Genomic DNA, 21943 nt, shown 5'->3' on the forward strand with positions numbered 1-21943 from the left:
TCTTGGAAGAATCTGTGTTTTCAGTGGCAAAATATTCCAAGCTTACTACCATCTGTTAGCTGTGAGGACATCTACTGAAAAGTGGCAGAGGAAGGGTGAGCAAAAATACCTTCTATTCTCGCAGATGGACTGTCAACATTTTCTATCACTGGATTATCAATTTAAATATAAAGTGAAACAGAAAATACAGAGGGGAAAGGTGGGTGAATGTCACTGTATTTCCCATAAGATGTGCAAGTTTTCAATAATTGAAAGATTTTGGACAATTTCTCTTATGAGGTATCACATAACACGCAGGGCCCTTGATAGTCAAAATCACAGTCCAAGGGTTACTCTTGGAATTATAGCTCCTAGTGCCTGGTAAGCACGCTCACTTCCTTTGGTTCAGGATGAGAAAAATTGGGTTAAAGGGCAATCTGTTTTTGCTACCAAGCAGTAATGATAAGTGTAATGCCATTTCAGAAAGAAAAATAGGAATAAGAAAGGTGCAGGCTCTACAACTTATTTCTGAGGACATGCAAATAGCTTATTGGTTTACACTTTGTTCACTCACCAGCTCCATTTTAGTTGAGGGTGAATAAACTACTAGTAACCAGAGTTTGTGGGTTCCTGTAGGAGGCTGGCCTGGCTTGTAGTGGGTACCAGAGGTAATAACACCTTGTGCCAGGTCCAGTTATCCCTTATTAGTGTAGAAGAGGTGTTTCTAGCAGCTTAGGCTGATAGAAGGTAGCTATGGCAAAGCAGCTTAGGCTGAACTAGGAGACACGTAAAGCTCCTACTATACCACTGGTGTCATATGCACAATACCATAAGAAAACAAAATACACAGAGTTACTAAAAATAAAGGTACTTTATTTTTATGACAATATGCCAAAAGTATCTCAGTGAGTAACCTCAGTATGAGGATAAGGTATATACACAAGATATATTTACACAAACCAAAATTAGGTAAGTAATAGCAAGAAAAGTAATGCAAACAGTGTAGAATTACAATAGATTGCAATAGGAGCACATAGGTATAGGGGCAACACAAACCATATACTCCAAAAGTGGAATGCGAACCACAAATGGACCCAAGACCTATGTGAGCTTGTAGAGGGTCGCTGGGACTGTAAGAAAACAGTGAGGGTTAGAAAAATAGCCCACCCAAAGACCCTGAAAAGTAGGTGTAAAGTGCACCTACTGCTCCCAGAGAGCACAGAAGTCGTTATAGGGGGATTCTGCAGGAAGAACAAACACCAGCAATGCAACAACAGTGGATTTCCGGACCTGAGTACCTGTAAGGCAAGGGGACCAAGTCCAATAGTCACAACAGTGTCGAGAGTGGGCAGGAGCCCAGGAAATGCCAGCTGAAGGTGCAAGGAAGCTGCCACCAGTTGGAAGAAGCTTGGAGTTCTGCAAGAAAGAAGAGGACTAGGAACTTCTCCTTTGGAGGATGGATATCCCACGTCGCGACGAAGCTTGCAGAGGTGTTCCCACGCAGAAAGACCGCAAACAAGCCTTGCTAGCTGCAAGGGTCGCGGTCGAGGTTTTTGGGTGCTGCTGTGGCCCAGGAGGAACCAGGATGTCGCCACTTGGAGGAGGAGACAGAGGGGGCACCCAGCAACTCAGGGAGCCCTCACAGAAGCAGGCAGCACCCGCAAAAGTACCTGAACAGGCACTTGGAAGGAAAGTGAACCGGAGTCCAGGCAAAGTCACAAAAGGGAGTCCACGACACCGGAGGACAACTCAGAAGGTTGTGCACTGCAGGAAGGAGTGCCGGGGACCCAGGCTTGGCTGTGAACGAAGGAAATCCTGGAAGAGTGCACAGGAGTCGGAGCAGCTGCAAATCACGCAGTACCCAGCAATGCAGTCTAGCGGTTGGAGGCAAGGACTTACCTCCACCAAACTTGGACTGAAGAGTCAGTGGACTGTGGGAGTCACTTGGACAGAGTTGCTGAGTTCCAGGGACCACGCTCGTCAGGATGGGAGAAGACCCAGAGGACCAGTGATGCAGTCTTTTGGTGCCTGCGTTAGCAGGGGGAAGATTCCGTCGACCCACGGGAGATTTCTTCAGAGCTCCTGGTGCAGGGAGGAGACAGGCTACCCCCAGAGCATGCACCACCTGGAAACATTTGAGAAAGCCGGCAGGATTAGGCGCTACAATGTTGCTGGTAGTCGTCTTGCTACTTTGTTGCGGTTTTGCAGGCGTCCTGAGCAGTCAGCGGTCGATCCTTTGGTAGAAGGTGAATAGGGAGATGCAGAGGAACTCTGGTGAGCTCTTGCATTCGTTATCTGAAGAATTCCCCAAAGCAGAGACCCCAAATAGCCAGAAAAGGAGGTTTGGCTACCAGGTTAGGAGGAATGGCTACCAAGAGAGGTAAGAGCCTATCAGAAGGAGCCTCTGATGTCACCTGCTGACACTGGCCACTCAGAGCAGTCCAGTGTGCCTCCAACACCTCTGTTTCCAAGATGGCAGAGGTCTGGGACACACTGGAGGAGCTCTGGGCACCTCCCCTGGGAGGTGCAGGTCAGGGGAGTGGTCACTCCCCTTTCCTTTGTCCAGTTTCGCGCCAGAGCCGACTGGCTTATGCAGAGATGGGCATCATCTGTGCCCATCAAAGCATTTCCAGAGGTTGTGGGAGGCTACTCCTCCCCAGCCCTTCACACCCATTTCCAAAGGGAGAGGGTGTAACACCCTCTCTCTCAGAGGAAATCCTTTGTTCTGCCTTCCTGGGCCAGGGCTGCCTGGACCCCTGGAGGGCAGAAACCTGCCTGGGGGGGTTGGCAGCAGCTGCAGTGGAGACCCAGGAAAGGCAGTTTGGCAGCACCCGGGTACTGTGCTAGAGACCCGGAGGATCATGGAATTGTCCCCCCAATACCAGAATGGTATTGGGGGGACAATTCCATGATCTTAGGCATGTTAGATGGCCATGTTCGGAGTTACCATTGTGACGCTATACATAGGTAGTGACCTATGTATAGTGCACGCGTGTAATGGTGTCCCCACACTCACAAAGTCCGGGGAATTTGCCCTGAACGATGTGGGGGCACCTTGGCTAGTGCCAGGGTGCCCACACACTAAGTAACTTTGCACCCAACCTTCACCAGGTGAAGGTTAGACATATAGGTGACTTATAAGTTACTTATGTGCAGTGGTAAATGGCTGTGAAATAATGTGGGCATTATTTCACTCAGGCTGCACTGGCAGGCCTGTGTAAGAATTGTCAGAGCTCCCTATGGGTGGCAAAAGAAATGCTGCAGCCCATAGGGATCTCCTGGAACCCCAATTCCCTGGGTGCCTCAGTACCATATACTAGGGAATTATATGGGTGTACCAGTATGCCAATGTGAATTGGAAAATATAGTCACTAGCCTGTTAGTGACAAATTTGGAAAGCAGACAGAGCATAACCACTGAGGTTCTGGTTAGCAGAGCCTCAGTGAGACAGTTGGGCACCACACAGGGAACACATATAGGCCACAAACTTATGAGCACTGGGGTCCTGGCTAGCAGGATCCCAGTGACACATAACAAGCATACTTACAACATAGGGTTTTCATTATGAGCACTGGGCCCTGGCTAGCAGGATTCCAGTGAGACAGTGAAAACACCCTGACATATACTCACAAACAGGCCAACAGTGGGGGTAACAAGGCTAGAAAGAGGCTACTTCCCTACAGTTCCCCTGAAGGAGTCAAAGAAATTAGACAAAATAGAGCAAAAATTTCGTTTTTCATTCAAAAAAAAAAAAGGGAAAAAAGGGCTGCAGAAGAAGGCTTGTGATTCTTTCCCTGATAACAGCATCAACAAAGGGTCTGCGGTGCTAAAATCACCAGCTCCCCAGCTTTCAGGAACAGGCAGACTTGAATCAGAAAACCAAATTTTTCAAAACACTTTTGGCATATTACTGGGGCATACCCCCGTTTTTACTATTTTTGGTGCTTTTAGCCTCCTTCCAGTTAGTGACAGAAATGGGTGTGAAACCAATGCTGGATCCCGGAAAGGAAAACATTTCTGAAAAGTAGACTAAATTCTGAATTCAGCAAGGCTTCATTTGTGTAGATCCTACAAGGTTTTACAGAAAATAAAAGCTAAAATAAAAAAATGTCGAAATTGAGGTGAGAAAAACAGTCATTTCTCTCCACGTTTTACTCTGTAACTTTTTCCTGCAATGTCAGATTTTCGAAAGCAACATACCATTACATCTGCTGGACTCTTCTGGTTGTGGGGATATATAGGGCTTGTAGGTTCATCAAGATCTCTAGATACTCATAGTCAATAAATGAGCTGCACCTTGCAATGGGTTTTCATTCTATACCGGTTGCACAGCAATTCATTTGGTGAAATATAAAGGGTGAAAAATAGGTATCAAGAAAACCTTTCTATTTCCAAAATTGGCACAAGATAAGGTGTTGAGAAGCAGTGGTTATTTGCACATCTCTGAATTCTGAGGTCCCAATACTAGCATGTGAATTATAAGGCATTTCTCAAATAGACATATTTTTTTACACACTGTCTTACATTTGGAAGGAAAAATTGTAGAGAAAGACAAGGGGCAATTACACTTGACCTGCTATTCTGTGTTCCCCCAAGTTTCCCGATAAACATGGTACCTCACTCGCCCGCAAAACTAAACTCAAAATGGACACATTACATTTTTACATTGAAAACTGATGTGATTTTTGAAAAGTGCCTAGCTGTGGATTTTGATCTCTAGCTCAGCTGGCACCTAGAAAAACCTACCAAGCCTGCGCATTTTTGAAAACTAGACACCTAGGGGAATGCAGGATGGTGCAACTTGTGGCGCTCTCACCAGGCGCCTCAAAATGTGTCCAAAAAAACAAATTTTCCTCACATTTCGGTGACAGGAAGTTCTGGAATTTGAGAGGAGCCTCAAATTTCCTTCCACCCAGAGTTCCCGCAAGTCTCCCGATAAAAATGGTGCCTCCCTTGTGTGGGTAGGCCTAGTGCAGGCAAAAGGAAATGCCCCAAAACACTAACTGGACACATCAAAATGATCAAATACAAAACAAACTGTTTTGTGTGTGGGAGGAGGGCACCTGTGTTTTTGGTCCTAGGATCAGCAGCCATACAGGGAAACCTAACAAACCCAGACATTTCTGAAAACTAGACACCTGAGGGAGTCCAGGAAGGTGTGACTTGCGTAGATTCCCCAGTGTGCATGTGTTTTTCAGCTGTCTTCCTCCGGTAGTTCTCCCCTCCACTGTGTTACTCCCATTCCCTTACCACCCACCCTCAATTGTCCATGCGCTTCCTCAGGCCCTCCTGCCCACCCTGTGTCCTCTGTGTGCTTCTTAGATTGCTTTCCCAGCCCTTCGACCCACCCGCCGTGGTCCATGTCCTTGCCTCAGGCCCTCGTGCCCAAACAGTTGCCTGTGTTCTTCCCCCAGCGCCTTCTATCTACCCCTTGCTGTCAGGGTGCTTTTCCCAGACCCTTCTGCTGATCCTCCATTGTCCAAGTGCTTCCCCCACCCCCTCCCACCCACCCTCTGCTGCCTGGGTGCTTGCTCCAATCTTCTTCTGTCCATCCTCTATTGTCTCTGCTTTTGCCCTAACCTCCCCCTCCCGCCCACACTCTGTTGGTCCGGTCTCTCTTGCCCACCCTCTGTTGTCCATATGTTTACTGCAGTCCCTCCTACTCACCATCCATTGTCCGTGGGCCTACCCTAGGCACTTTTGCCTATCCTCTGGTGTGTGTGAGCTTCCCTTAGCCCCTACCGTCCACGTTCCGTTTTCCGCGTGCTTGCCCTAGCTCCTCTCTCCTACCACCCGTGGTGCATGTGCTAGCTCATCCCTGGTTTGTCCTCTCCCCCCACACTTACGCACAAAAAGTACACCCTCAGCGGCACAGGGGCGGCCGGGTGCAGAGTGCAAACAGGCGTTGGGTTTGCAATGGAGTTCAATGGGAGACCCAGGGGTCTTTTCAACGAAGCAGGCAAGAGGGGGGCTCCTCTGGGTAGCCACCACCTGGGCAAGGGAGAGAGCCACCTGGGGGGTCGCTCCTGCACTGGAGGTCGGATCCTTCAGGTCCTGGGGGCTGGGGTGCAGTGTCTTTACCAGGCATCGGGTTCTTAGAAGCAGGCAGTCGCGGTCAGGGTGGAGCCTCTGGATTCCCTCTGCAGGCGTCGCTGGAGTGGCTTAGGGGGGTCAACTCTGGCTACTCACAGGGTCGCAGTCGCCGGGGAGTCCTCCCTGTAGTGTTGTTTCCCCGCAGGTCGAGCCGGGGGGGGGGTCGGGTGCAGAGTGGAAAGTCTGACGCTTCTTTGTTTCGAAAGTTGTTTCTTTGTTGCAAAGTTGTTTCTTCTTTGGAGCAGGGCCTCTGTCCTCGGGAGTTCTTGGTCCTTTTAGATGCAAGGTAGTCCTCTGAGGCTGCAGAGGTCGCTGGACCCTGGGGAACGCATCGCTGTTGCAGTTTTTCTTGAATTGGGGAGACAGGCCAGTAGGGCTGGGGCCAAAGCAGTTGGTGTCTTCGTCTTCTCTGCAGGGCTTTCAGGTCAGCAGTCCTTCTTCGTCTTCAGGTTGCAGGAATCTATCTTCCTCAGTTCTGGGAGCCCCTAAATACTCAAGTTAGGGGTGTGTTTAGGTCTGGGGGGTTAGTAGCCAATGGCTACTAGCCCTGAGGGTGGCTACACCCTCTTTGTGCCTCCTCCCTGAGGGGAGGGGGCACATGCCTAATCCTATTGGGGGAATCCTCCATCTGCAAGATGGAGGATTTCTAAAAGTCAGAGTCACTTCAGCTCAGGACACTTTAGGGGTTGTCCTGACTGGCCAGTGACGACTCCTTGTTTTTCTCATTATCTCCTCCGGCCTTGCCGCCAAAAGTGGGGCCGTGGCTGGAGGGGGCGGGCATCTGCACTAGCTGCAATGCCCTGTGGCGCTGTAACAAAGGGGGTGAGCCTTTGAGGCTCACCGCCAGGTGTTACAGTTCCTGCATGGGGAGGTGAGAAGCACCTCCACCCAGTACAGGCTTTGTTACTAGCCACTGAGTGACAAAGGCACTCTCCCCATGTGGCCAGCAACATGTCTGGTGTGTGGCAGGCTGGTAAAACTAGTCAGCCCACACTGGAAGTCGGGTATGTTTTCAGGGGGCATCTCTAAGATGCCCTCTGTGGTGTATTTCACAATAAAATGTACACTGGCATCAGTGTGCATTTATTGTGCTGAGAAGTTTGATACCAAACTTCCCAGTTTTCAGTGTAGCCATTATGGTGCTGTGGAGTTTATGTATGACAGACTCCAAGACCATATACTCTTATGGGTACCCTGCACTTACAATGTCTAAGGTTTTGCTTAGACACTGTAGGGGCATAGTGCTCATGCACCTATGCCCTCACCTATGGTATAGGGCACCCTGCCTTAGGGCTATAAGGCCTGCTAGAGGGGTGACTTATCTATACCATGGGCAGTGTGAGGTTGGCATGGCACCCTGAGGGGAGTGCCATGTCGACTTAGTCATTTTCTCCCCACCAGCACACACAAGCTGGCAAGCAGTGTGTCTGTGCTGAGTGAGGGGTCCCCAGGGTGGCATAAGACATGCTGCAGCCCTTAGAGACCTTCCCTGGCATCAGGGCCCTTGGTACCAGGGGTACCAGTTACAAGGGACTTACCTGGATTCCAGGGTGTGCCAATTGTGGAAACAAAGGTACAGGTTTTGGGAAAGAACACTGGTGCTGGGGCCTGGTTAGCAGGCCTCAGCACACTTTCAAATCATAACTTGGCATCAGCAAAGGCAAAAAGTCAGGGGTAACCATGCCAAGGAGGCATTTCATTACACATACACACACCAATCCCTGGTGCCTAAGTGGTTTCTGCCAGTTCGGCCTAATAGAAATAGGCCGATCTGCCTCCAAGGGGAGCAGAAATGGGCTAAAATAAATTCCCCCCTCCCCTCCCAATTATAACAGGCCAATTTGCCCCCGGGGGCAGAAAAGGCTTCAAAATATCTTGCCCCTCTGGGGAGCGGCCCTTGCCCAACGGGCCGCTCCCCTCATTCACAAATAAACAAAACAAACAATTTCCCTGGTGTCTAGTGGCATTTCTGCTGCCCGATCGCATCGCGATCAGGCGGCAGAAATGCAGGGAGAGACATGAAAGGAGAAGAAAGGCCTTTCCTCTCTGTTCATGCCTCTCTCACCCCCTCCACGTGATCGGAGGATTGGCTTTTGCATTTCTCTTCCGATCTGCGCATCTGATGAGGTCAGCGCGCGATGTGGGGTGGGGGGGAAGCGATTCCCCTTCCATCCCTGCCCAGGGGAAGGGGGTGCCAGGCCCTCAGGGGGAGCGCTAGCGCTTCCTCCGACAGCCAGTAGCAGGACGAGGTGGTTACGTCCCTGGCGCCTGAGCGCCACGGCAGCGGACGTAACCACCTTGTCCCGGGCACCCGAGGGGTTAAGTTACACCTCACTAATGAGGCCTAACAGAGGAAAACCAGTCGGCGGTTGATTATGTCCTGTACAAATGTAAAGTGGCATGGAAGGTATGGGTTGACTGTTCTAAGGGGAGTTGCACCAATGTTATGCAACTTTGAAGCTGATTTGCACAACACTGGTCCGTCTGAAGTGGTACAGTGGGGAACAATAATAGACTGCATTGTGTCCAGAGTAATAATTATTGTCCAAGAATAATTCAAGTATACCACCAATCACTTCTTTTTGTTTTTCTCAGAGAAAATGCCCAATGTGTGATAAACATGCCCTGACGTGTCACATGCTCACTATGTCATAGAAAACAACCTGCACCTCTCCGATGAGGCTCAGTATGACCAAATCCTTACTGGGGTTGTTTGTATTCCCATTCACAGTGGACGTCGCTTGGCAGTTTGGAGAAGACTGTTCCAAATGCAGTAGAACCATCATCGATTTGCATAATGTTGGTACTTGTCCGGAGCAGCACAGTGGACAAAGGGAAAAAAGGAGCAATGGGCTGGAATGCTTCTGAATACTTACTAATGGCTGAAATTAACTCATGCATCCAATCCAGCACTTGTGTTTACAATTCTAATCGGTGACATTTTATTTTGTTTAAAAAGACTATGATCCTTTTTAAATCTCACCTGAGACACTGCATGTGCTGTCTGTTGTGAGGTATTCTGTTACATACTGCGAACTTGGAGACCGTCCTCCCATTAGTAACTACTATTTGGCTTCACTGTCGCTTTTATTTGCTTGTTTCTAATTCCTTTCCTTTCTCTGTGTGTCTCTCGCCCTGGAGCATGGATGCAATACTGTGTCCTTCCACGGCTTGATTCTTCAGGTGCTGCTTTTTTCGCGCTCTAACAAGAGTGCATGTGTTTTTCAGCTGTCTTCCTCCGGTAGTTCTCCCCTCCACTGTGTTACTCCCATTCCCTTACCACCCACCCTCAATTGTCCATGCGCTTCCTCAGGCCCTCCTGCCCACCCTGTGTCCTCTGTGTGCTTCTTAGATTGCTTTCCCAGCCCTTCGACCCACCCGCCGTGGTCCATGTCCTTGCCTCAGGCCCTCGTGCCCAAACAGTTGCCTGTGTTCTTCCCCCAGCGCCTTCTATCTACCCCTTGCTGTCAGGGTGCTTTTCCCAGACCCTTCTGCTGATCCTCCATTGTCCAAGTGCTTCCCCCACCCCCTCCCACCCACCCTCTGCTGCCTGGGTGCTTGCTCCAATCTTCTTCTGTCCATCCTCTATTGTCTCTGCTTTTGCCCTAACCTCCCCCTCCCGCCCACACTCTGTTGGTCCGGTCTCTCTTGCCCACCCTCTGTTGTCCATATGTTTACTGCAGTCCCTCCTACTCACCATCCATTGTCCGTGGGCCTACCCTAGGCACTTTTGCCTATCCTCTGGTGTGTGTGAGCTTCCCTTAGCCCCTACCGTCCACCTTCCGTTTTCCGCGTGCTTGCCCTAGCTCCTCTCTCCTACCACCCGTGGTGCATGTGCTAGCTCATCCCTGGTTTGTCCTCTCCCCCCACACTTACGCTTATCTATCTGCGTTCCATTGGCTGCAACCAATTTCCCTCTTTGTTTTGGGAGTCACTTGGCCGGTGAGGCCACACGGAAGGAGGGAGAGACGGATGTTTGTTGGGAAAGAGCTAAGGCGAGAGTAGATCAAGGACAACACAGCCAAAAAAATATATATATTATAAAAAAAGTGTTATGATGTGGCACCGCTGGCTGCGTCACATCGCTTTTTAAAAAACTACTTTTTAACCATGCTGCATAGCAGTCATGCTGCAGTGCAGTATAGCTTCAAATCATTGGCAAAGCCAACGCTCTCATAAGTGAGAACTATTGGCTTTACCAATGTTTGCTATTTCTAACTCGCACATTACATGTTAGATTTTTTAAAGCATTGGCTTGCATAGAAATGAAAATGTCACTTACCCAGTGTACATCTGTTCGTGGCATTAGTCGCTGCAGATTCACATGTTTCGCACAGTCCGCTGCCTGGTGTTGTGCTCGGAGTATTACAAGTTGTTTTTCTTCGAAGAAGTCTTTTTTGGTCACGGGACCGAAGGACTCCTCCCTCTTCGGCTCCATTGCGCATGGGCGTCGACTCCATCTTAGATTGTTTTCCCCGCAGAGGGTGAGGATGGAGTTGTTTGCTATAAATAGTGCCCATGCAATGGAGTGAATACGTATGTACATAAAAAGTTTATAATAATTATTTACAAATGTACAAATGTTTAAGATTTAAGATCTACTTCTAAACGGCTACAGGCTTCCCGGGGAGGCGGGAGGGCACATGTGAATCTGCAGCGACTAATGCCACGAACAGATGTACACTGGGTAAGTGACATTTTCAGTTCGATGGCATATGTTGCTGCAGATACACATGTTTCGCATAGACTATAAAGCAGTTACCTCCCCTAAAAGCGGTGGTTTAGCCTGTAGGAGTTGAAGTAGTTTGGAATAATGTTCTTAGTACAGCTTGGCCCACTGTAGCTTGTTGTGCATTTAGTACGTCTACACAGTAGTGTTTAGTAAATGTATGAGGCGTAGACCAGGTTGCAGCCTTACATATTTCGCTCATAGGAATGTTTCCTAGAAAGGCCATTGTAGCACCTTTCTTTCTGGTTGAGTGTGCCTTTGGTGTAATAGGCAATCCTCTTTTGGCTTTAAGATAGCATGTTTGAATACATCTGACTATCCATCTAGCAATGCCTTGTTTAGAGATTGGATTTCCTATGTGTGGTTTTTGAAAAGCTATGAACAGTTGTTTTGTTTTCCTGATTAGCTTTGTTCTGTCAATGTAGTACATTAGTGCTCTTTTGATGTCTAATGTATGTAGTGCCCTTTCAGCCACGGAATCTGGTTGCGGGAAGAACACTGGCAATTCTACTGTTTGATTTAAATGGAATGGTGAGATTACTTTTGGTAGAAATTTTGGATTTGTTCTTAGAACTATTTTATTTTTGTGTATTTGAATAAATGGTTCTTGTATGGTAAATGCCTGTATTTCACTTACTCTTCTGAGGAATGTGATTGCAATGAGAAATGCGACTTTCCAGGTTAGATATTGCATTTCACAGGAATGCATGGGTTCGAAAGGTGGACCCATGAGTCTTGTTAAGACGATGTTAAGGTTCCATGAAGGAACTGGTGGTGTTCTTGGTGGTATAATTCTTTTTAGCCCTTCCATGAATGCTTTAATAACTGGTATTCTAAATAGAGACGATGAATGAGTAGTTTGTAGGTAAGCAGATATTGCTGCGAGGTGTATTTTTATAGATGAAAAAGCGAGATTCGCTTTTTGCAAATGTAGTAAGTATCCCACTATGTCCTTTGTAGAGGCATGCAATGGTTGGATTTGATTGGTATGGCAGTAGCAAACAAATCTTTTCCACTTAGATGCATAGCAGTGTCTAGTGGAAGCTTTTCTAGCTTGTTTTATGACCTCCATGCATTCTTGTGTGAGGTCTAAGTGTCCGAATTCTAGGATTTCAGGAGCCAAATTGCCAGATTCAATGATGCTGGGTTTGGATGCCTGATCTGTTGTTTGTGTTGTGTTAACAGATCTGGTCTGTTGGGTAGTTTGACATGCGGTACTAGTGAAAGGTCTAGTAGAGTTGTATACCAAGGTTGTCTTGCCCATGTGGGTGCTATCAGTATGAGTTTGAGTTGGTTTTGACTCCACTTGTTTACTAGATATGGAAGGAAAGGGAGAGGGGGAAAAGCGTATGCAAATATCCCTGACCAACTCATCCATAGAGCATTGCCTTGTGATTCGCGGTGTGGGTACCTGGATGCGAAGTTTTGGCATTTTGCGTTTTCTTTTGTTGCGAACAAATCTATCTGGGGTGTTCCCCAAATTTGAAAGTACTTGTTCAGAACTTGGGGGTGAATTTCCCATTCGTGGACTTGTTGGTGGTCTCGCGAAAGGTTGTCTGCTAGTTGGTTCTGGATCCCTGGAATAAATTGTGCTATTAGGCGAATGTTGTTGTGAATCGCCCACTGCCATATTTTTTGTGTTAGGAGGCACAATTGTGTTGAGTGTGTTCCTCCTTGTTTGTTTAAGTAATACATTGTTGTCATGTTGTCTGTTTTGACAAGAATGTATTTGTGTGTTATTATGGGTTGAAAGGCTTTTAACGCTAGAAATACTGCTAACAGTTCTAGGTAATTGATATGAAATTTTGTTTGGTGTACATCCCATTGTCCTTGAATGCTGTGGTGATTGAGGTGTGCTCCCCACCCTGTCATGGAAGCATCTGTTGTTATAACGTATTGAGGCACTGGGTCCTGAAATGTCCGCCCTTTGTTTAAATTGTTGCTGTTCCACCATAGAAGCGAGAGGTATGTTTGGCGGTCTACCAACACCAGATCTTGAAGTTGACCCTGTGCCTGTGACCATTGTGATGCTAGGCACTGTTGTAAGGGTCGCATGTGTAGTCTTGCGTTTGGGACAATGGCTATGCATGATGACATCATGCCTAGAAGTTTTAGCACAAATTTTGCTTGTATCTTTAGGTTTGGAAACATAGCACTTATTACCTTGTGGAATGCTTGCACTCTTTGTGGACTTGGAGTGGCAATTCCCTTTGATGTGTTGATGGTTGCTCCTAGATATTGTTGTGTCTGACACGGTTCGAGGTGTGATTTTGTATAGTTGATGGAGAAACCCAGTTTGTGAAGGGTTTGTATGACATATGTGGTGTCGTTTGTGCACTTTTTTACTGTGTTGGTCTTGATTAGCCAATCGTCCAGGTAAGGAAACACATGTATCTGTTGTCTTCTGATATGTGCTGCTACTACTGCTAGACATTTTGTGAACACTCTTGGTGCAGTTGTTATTCCGAATGGCAACACTTTGAATTGGTAATGTATTCCTTTGAATACGAACCTTAGGTACTTTCTGTGAGAAGGGTGTATCGGTATATGAAAGTACGCATCTTTTAGGTCTAATGTGGTCATGTAATCTTGCTGTTTGAGCAGTGGAATGATGTCTTGTAGTGTGACCATGTGAAAGTGGTCCGATATGATGTAGGTATTTAGTGTCCTGAGATCTAATATTGGTCTTAATGTTTTGTCTTTTTTTGGAATTAGAAAGTACAGGGAGTAAACTCCTGTGTTTTTTTGTTGTACTGGTACTAACTCTATTGCATCCTTTTGCAGTAGTGCTTGAACTTCTAGTCCTAAAAGTTCTAAATGTTGTGGTGACATTTTGCGTGTTTTTGGAGGGATGTTTGGTGGGAATTTGTGGAATTCTATGCAATAGCCATGTTGGATTATTGCTAATACCCAATTGTCTGTTGTAATCTGCTGCCAAGATTGGTAGAATTGGCTTAGTCTTCCCCCCACTGCTGTTGAGTGAAGGGGTTGTGTGACTTGAAAGTCACTGTTTAGGTGGAGGTGTTTTTGGAGTCTGGAATCTTCCCCTACTCCTTGGGAATTGACCCCCTCTATATCCCCTGAAACCTCCCCTTTGGAATGAACCCTGATATGGTGTGGTTCTTGTTTGTTGGCTGGTGGTGTCTGTGGGTTGGCCACGAAACCCCCCTCTAAATGGAGTTTTTCTAAAAGAGCCTCTGCTCTGCGGGGAGTAGAGTGCGCCCATGGCTTTGGCCGTGTCTGTGTCCTTTTTAAGTTTTTCAATGGCTGTGTCCACTTCAGGGCCAAAAAGTTGTTTCTCGTTGAAGGGCATATTAAGGACAGCCTGCTGGATTTCAGGTTTGAAGCCTGAAGTGCGGAGCCAAGCGTGTCTCCTTATGGTGACAGCAGTGTTGACTGTTCTCGCTGCAGTATCGGCTGCGTCCAGTGAAGAGCGGATTTGATTGTTTGAGATCGTTTGTCCCTCTTCAACTATTTGCTGCGCCCTTTTTTGGTATTCCTGGGGAAGATGGTCTACGAGAAGTTGCATCTCATCCCAGTGTGCGCGGTCATATCTGGCCAGCAGCGCTTGAGAATTTGCGATGCGCCACTGGTTGGCTGCCTGTGATGCTACTCTTTTTCCTGCCGCATCAAATTTTCTGCTTTCTTTGTCCGGAGGTGGGGCGTCGCCAGATGTATGGGAATTTGCTCTCTTGCGAGCTGCCCCTACTACTACGGAGTCAGGTGGTAACTGCGAAGTAATAAACACTGGGTCTGTGGGTGGTGGTTTGTATTTCTTATCCACCCTTGGGGTGATGGCTCTTGATTTTACGGGCTCTTCAAAAATTTGTTTTGTGTGCCGTAACATCCCTGGTAGCATTGGGAGACATTGATATTGGCTATGTGTAGCCGAGAGGGTGTTAAATAAAAAATCATCCTCTATAGGATCGGAATGCAGTTGGACATTGTGGAATTCTGCAGCCCTAGCCACCAGTTGCGAGTATGAGGTACTGTCCTCTGGCGGTGACGGCTTTGTGGGGTATGAATCGGGATCATTGTCCGGCACTGGGGTGTCATATAGGTCCCAAGCGTCTTGATCCTGATTATCTTGACTTATGGTAGTTTGCGCTGGTGAGTGCATTTGTGGCGGTGTTTGTGCCGGCGATGCCTGTTGTGGTGGAGAGGGCGGAGGCGTGACTTTTTTAACCACTTTGGCTTGTGGTTGTGCGTCATCCTTGAGAAGTCCGATCCTTCTTTTCCTCATTATTGGGGGAAGGGTTGATATCTTTCCTGTGTCTTGCTGGATGTACAGTCTCTTTTGTGTGTAGTCTGATTCTACACTTTGGAGCTCTTGTCCAAATCTGTGCATCTGGCCACTTATTCCTTGTTCCTCTGTGTAGGATGAAGGTGTGGAACTTTTCGGCGCCGAGAGAGAATCTTTTTTCGGCTTCGGCACCGACAGAATTTTTGTGGCTTTCGGCAGTGTGTCTCGGTGCCGATGTTTTTCGGTGCCGGCATCTTGTTTTTGCCTCTCGGAGCCGCTATCTCGGATCCGAGGTTGCTCCATGGCGGTCCCTCGACCGGAGTCGGGTGTCTTCGCTATGGGCGTGCCCTTTTTCGGCGCCTTCGACGGGTCGCCGGTTTTATGGGTCGAGCCATGGCCTGTTGGCAGTGGCGTCCCCTGGGCTTTTGTCTTCTCAATGGTTTTAATTTTCGACGTCTTACTCACTGTTTGTTGCTGTTGTTCGACGTCGGAGTCTCCGGATTCTGATTCCGGAACCGAGAATGTTTCCTCTTCGTCGTCGAAACGTTGTTTTGTTGGCGTGGACGCCATTTGTAGACGCCTGGCTCTTCGGTCCCGGAGTGTTTTTCTGGACCGGAAGGCTCGACAGGCCTCACAGGTATCCTCCTTGTGCTCGGGGGACAAGCACAAGTTACAGAGCAAGTGCTGATCTGTATAAGGATACTTACTGTGACATTTTGGGCAGAAACGAAACGGGGTCCGTTCCATCGGCCGACCAGGCCCCGATGGGGGAATCGAAGCTACCCCAAAGTCTTCCGATGATCGGTGTCGATGTACCTAACTATCCCGATACCGAACGGAACAATACCGACGCTTTCTTCCGAGATTCTGACTAACTTTCCGAACCGAAACACGGAGCGAAAAGGAATACGTCCGAACCCGACAGCGGAAAAAAACAATCTAAGATGGAGTCGACGCCCATGCGCAATGGAGCCGAAGAGGGAGGAGTCCTTCGGTCCCGTGACCAAAAAAGACTTCTTCGAAGAAAAACAACTTGTAATACTCCGAGCCCAACACCAGGCAGCGGACTGTGCGAAACATGTGTATCTGCAGCAACATATGCCATCGAACCATTATTTACATTACACTAGTCACAATGTCTGCATCATTGCTGTTTCTAGTTCATGATTACACCACCCAGCGCTGTCAAACAAGTTTTCAACATTACTTGTCTTCCCTGATTTTCTTCAATTAAACCGTTCTGAACCTAATCTGACCAATGCTCTGAGAGCTCGAGAGACTTATTGCAGTCGTCGTTTCTTTACCATCTTATCACATTGTGAGCCCACTACACACAAACACACACCTTTTCCTCCAGCGAAGTTTGCACTCACGTTGTGATGCTCAGCCCGTTGTGGGTGCTTGTCTCATGTTAGCCACTACTTTAAGTTAGTTCTAGCTATTTCTCCCTTTCCCCTTTGAGAAAGGAGCAGCATGCTGAACTTCGTAGTTTGAAATGCTTCTTTTGACATAAAGCATTTAAGATCGATGCTCCTGAGTGTGCTGCTACGTTCGCGAAGGTAAAGGATAATGGATGCAAGTGTACATGTGTGAGTATAAAAATACATACTATGAAGACGTCTCACCGCTGCCCAGTATTCAGCACAGTAAATCCAGATACATTTTCCTTTTTCTGCCAAGTTTATGTGCACTCCTCGGCACTTAAAATACGCCACAAGGGTAGGTGAAGGGATATGTAATGCCAGCAGACTGAACAACAACGGTTTATAAGCAGGAGGAAAGCAAGAGACTAGAATTTGTATTCAGGGAGCAAATATCAGATTTAGTTAGGCATGGCTTTCCATAGGAAAGGGATCTTTTCTTTAACAACGTTGATGCTATTTGTCGAACCTGCATGAAAGTTTCCAAAGTAACAAGTTCACTCTCTTCAGCTCGTCCATGGAAAGTTTCGTACTGATCTGTTAAGTAGGGCCGATAATAAAAGGCGGCCCCAAAACATTGATTTCCAATGTCAGTTCCCAAAGTAAACTGCGCTCTCCCCGATGCAGCAAAAACAGGTGAATGAGGTAACACCAAATTTGGCGAAAACTAGGACCTATTTGGTGTAACGCTGTTCAGTAGTTTGAGAAATTTGAATTTGAGGAGAAGTTCATGGTGGTCACGAAGGGGTTTCCGTCGTGGAAAAGCTAGTGACACCTGGGCCATTATGTACTGTAGGCCCCCTGCGGTACCCACGATTTCAAATAAATACTCTGTTTCCACTGGCTGAGAGAGCCTTTCCTCCAGCCAGCCAATGTGGTACACAGGACCATAACAGTACCTCGTGTATTCTTTGCATCGGCTTTGTCAAATATTATATTCATTTTTTTATTTTTAGCAATGTTATATACTATGGTGTGATATGGTATGCTAAGGCCGGTCGTTGTATAGAATACTATTGTGTGCCCTACCATTGCATAGTATGGTATGGCTTGTTATTGTACAGTATGGCAGGACTTGTTATTGTACAGTATGACATGGTCTGTAGTCATGTTCTGTCACTGTATTGCCACTTATTGTGTGGTATGGCCTGTCATTGTATAGTACTGTATGGCCAGTTACTGTATAATGCAGTATGCTAGGGCTTGACATTGTATAGTATTGTATAGCTTGTCATTGTAACGTATTGCATGGTATGCTCTATGTTATAGTATGGTATGGCTTGTCATTGTGTGGTATGGTATCGGACGGTATGTTATTATTTAGTATGGTATGGTATAGACTGTTATTGTATAGTATGGTATGGCATATCATTGTCTAGTATGGTCTCTTATTGTATAGCATGGTGCAGAAGGGTATGTCATTGTAATGTATGGGGTATGGCCTGTCACTGTATAGTATGGTATGTTATGGTATGGCCTGTCATTGTATAGTATAGTATATTATAGTATAGGCTTTAATTGTATAGTACTGTATGGCCTAACAATTTTATAATATAGAACAGTATAACTTTTCACTGTATGGTATGGTACAGTGTGGCCTGTGATTGTATAGTGCGGTATGATATGGTGTGGCCGGTCATTGTATGGTATGGTTATGGCCAGTCGGTCATTGTATACAATGGTATGGCATTGTAGAGTATGGGATGGTATGTCCTGTCACTGTATGGTATGGTGTAACATGTAATTGTATGATATGGTATGGTCTGCGATTGAAAGTTATAGTGCAGCCTGTAATTTTAGGGTATGGTATGTTATGTTATGATATGATATGGCTTGTCATTGTTTAACACGATATGGAATTCTACAGTAGGGCATGTCATCATATAAAATGGTATGGTATCTGGATAACCTCTGTGGAGATTACTCGGGGGTCTCCTGTATTTAGGAATGCTAGTCTGCTGGAGCACACTCATGCCCGATTCCAAAAGGGCCACAACCAGTGACGGCGTAGGCTCAGAGTGGACCTACAGAGGCAGATGGTGTAAACTGCATCCTCCTTTAGGTGACCGCACAGCCTGCAGGCCTCCACTCCTTTTGTCCTCAACCATGGGGCAGCATGTGTGTTAGGCAGGAGAACACCTAACCGATGTTTAAAGAAATTTCCTTTTACCCTGATGCTATGGGCCTCACCCAATATCGTTGCGGCTTTAAGGAGGTGAAGCTATTTAGCACCATCCAAGCATGGGCACGGTTCTCAAGAGTTGCCCTGTCTTCAAGAGATGATGTTAGTTTAGATTTTTTATTAACAGCTCTTTTGAATATTTCAAGACTGGTTGATGCAGACCACAATTGTGCTAGTCCAAACAAGTCAACTGATCTTTTAAGGTAGAGTCTGGCTACTAAGTGAGATTTGTTGGTCATTTCCACCCAGAGGGTTTGGTTTAGGGTGTTCTTGTCGGCGGACTTAAGCCTGTAGTAAATGTTGGTGAATGCAGCTCTCCTGGCGAGTGACTGCTTGACTAGACCGAATCCCTGGCTGATTTGGGCGGGTGAGGTGCCCCTGGGAAGTTGGAAGATTTCCCTGTAGATTCGTACAATGGTTGTGCCCAGGCTTTCAGTACTTCCTCCCGAGTATAACCAGACAATTACAAAATTAACTGTATTTGTAGCCTATTTTATGGGAAGAATAGGACTGGAGTATAGAAAGGTCTCCAAGCCTAGAGCAACACATACTTTGATTAGAGTTAGTGCAAGGTGAGCTAAAAATGAAGTTAAGGAATTGTAATTCTAGTCAGACTCTGGAACGTAGTCTTAAAAGAAACAAATCAATTAGAAAAACTGTCAAAAGACATACTGCTTCTAATATTATACCCAGGACCAATGATATCAAACAAAATGTTAATTTAACTGACTAAAACTCTTGCAGTGTGCAATTTGCTTTGGAGGTTTCGATTTGTCCCCCCTATACACCTATACATGTAGCACACTACCAAGTCAACCTGGTTGGGATTAGAATTCATAATCCTCAAATTCACAAAGATGTGACAGCTTGCATTTTAATTAGAAGCCGAGTTTGCTGAAATGTGAAAACAATAGTTAGTTAAGAGAAGTGATTTGTGCTTTAAAACATCCATGGTATTTTGTTTCCAATCAAGGCCAAAGTCAGTACGTTTGTTCCAAATATGAGAAGGTTCTGAGCATTCAGAGCAAATGTAAATTCTGGGTTCTGTGGGCCGAGTCAATGAAAATAGGAAAGGATCCCCTTGAAATGACAGAATAGATCCCTTTCTCTGGGTTGAGACCCTGAACTCAATGCAACTTGGCAAGGCTTTACAAATGTTTGTACACTTTAAAATGTTTCTGACATTTTAGAGAAAATACAAAAGGGATCATTTACACACTGCAAAATCCTTCACTACTTTAGGCATTTTGAAGCTAATATGGGTTTGTGGAATCCAATCTTGGGGGGTATAGTTTCTAATCCTTACTAAAACAGCACAAAAATGTCAAACAGTAGTTATGAAACTTTAGTACCTTCGAACACAACTACTGAATAGATAGTTATTGACACACTGGCTGATGAGTACAATTTGAAATGCAAGCATGAGACCACAGTATTATATTACAACAAGGTGTGACACTTACGGTGAAATCGTTATTTTGGTCCCTGTGTCTTGTTCAATTTTCTTGAGATTTCGCCCTTCTTTGCCAATGAGTCTCCCGACCAAGGTATTGTGAGCTAAGATTTTTAGAAGTATTTCTTCAGGACTAAAAAAAAAAAATACAAAGTATTAAATTGTGAACTCTCCCTGAATGTATTAATGCACAGACACAATCGTATTTTGAGACATTCTCTAAACGTCTTTCCACCTAAGGGGAAAATTAACCTAATCTGGCTGTTCAATTTTTATCAGTCATGGCGATGGACTGAAATACATTTTGAAAATGCAAATGCTTGCACTGATAGTTCCTTTACCGAAGGGTGCAGGTACATGGTCTTAATTTAAAGTGATCACGAGTCATGGTATATTTCCAACAATGAAGCAGGTTTTAAAAGTTTTTTGCTTTTCTCAGTAGCAAAAGAAACCAGCTCTAGCAATGCTCCAACTCACCACATCTTGCCAAGGGTCTCTATGTTAAATAACTCTGGGCCTGGGAATGCCATGCCCTATAATTCCAAATAAGTTTCAAAGCTGGCCATTGAGCTTCACAGAATGTCATGGTCAAGTCCTATCCAACACTGAGAACTTAAACAAGCATTTGCAATGCAATGGGTTTTGAGTTTGCTCGAGTTAGAGCTAATTGTGTTGTAAATTCCTAACTGGACTTTTCTTGCCACATAAATTGAAAATGAGAAGTAAAACAGTTGACATAAGCAACCCAATTCAAAGCGCCACGGCCCCCATGAGCACGAGCGCAAAGGGGAGACACAAAAGGAAAAAGAAGTTAGCTTGAAGTCAAACGTATCAGCAAATGTGCAATTATCCATGTAACAAGGTTGATGGCCAAGGCAGTAATAAAACTGCCTCAAGAAGGGACAAACGTAAAGTATTTACCAATGATAAAGGATTTTTGATAGGTAAGCCCATGAACGAGTGATAGTGATGGGCATGCGGCACACTCAACCTAAAAAAAACACACTGGCTGGTAAAGAGAATTAAATGACAATGGAAAAGAGGGCAATGTTGTGAAATACTTTTTAATTAGGTTATCAGCAGTATTTCTAAAGTAAGCTATAACCATTAGTGCTCCTTGAATTGCAAAAGTCAGTGTATTAATGTATTGCAAATGTAGGACCTGCTCGAATACAAAGTAGAATGAGGGCAGAAATGTATGGGTTGTGGGTTCTGGTTCACAAAGGATTACAGAAACCACAATGAAAGGGTGAATATGTAGCTGAAAAAGTATTAATATTTTTACTTGTTAAGAACATTTTATGCTACAATCTTACATTACACAGCAATTTTTACTATTCTACCTATAGTAATACTAGATGATGTCAATGTCGTACCATTTTCTTATAATTCGAAGAGTTAAATGCTCATTTGATGTACATGATCGGACAACAACCCCGTAATAAACAGCACTCTGTTGCTTCTTAGCTATGCTTTACAAATATCAATACCTGCATATGAAAAGAGGCCAGTGTTCTGCATCCCCATCTACTGTGGATCCCTCGTCCCATGTAGAAGCAGAAGAACCACTAGGTTTCTAATGGCAGAGTCCCAGCTAGCTCCAGAATGTGAACATGGCGGAGCTAGCAGCGACCCAGGGCTTCACCAGTAAAGGATGAAAGGACACAGGAAGCACATCGTTCCAGCTCAGGTGCAGTGTGGAGCAGGTGCCATTTTCTGCCCAACCGTCTACTGGATACCACGGTTTGGGAGTGGAAGCCTCATTTGAGTAGCTACTCATACCCAGCAGGACTGAATTGATCAACACTTTCTGGTCTTCTTATGTGCTGAACGTTTCATGTTT

The 21943-nt window shown here is 45.9% G+C and overlaps 1 protein-coding gene across 1 annotated transcript in view; it reads right to left on the reverse strand.

Moving 5' to 3' along the window:
- The window catches only part of IGF2BP2 (insulin like growth factor 2 mRNA binding protein 2), a 479778-nt gene that overhangs the window by 198558 nt on the left and 259277 nt on the right, over positions 1 to 21943 (reverse strand). Inside the window, exon 8 of the mRNA XM_069225797.1 lies at positions 20111 to 20233. Within this exon, the coding sequence (XP_069081898.1) occupies positions 20111 to 20233 (123 nt within the window). The remainder of the gene's footprint in view (positions 1 to 20110; positions 20234 to 21943) is intronic.

Source organism: Pleurodeles waltl, chromosome 3_1 (assembly GCF_031143425.1).
Source record: "Pleurodeles waltl isolate 20211129_DDA chromosome 3_1, aPleWal1.hap1.20221129, whole genome shotgun sequence".
In the NCBI taxonomy this organism is placed as follows: Eukaryota; Metazoa; Chordata; class Amphibia; order Caudata; family Salamandridae; genus Pleurodeles; species Pleurodeles waltl.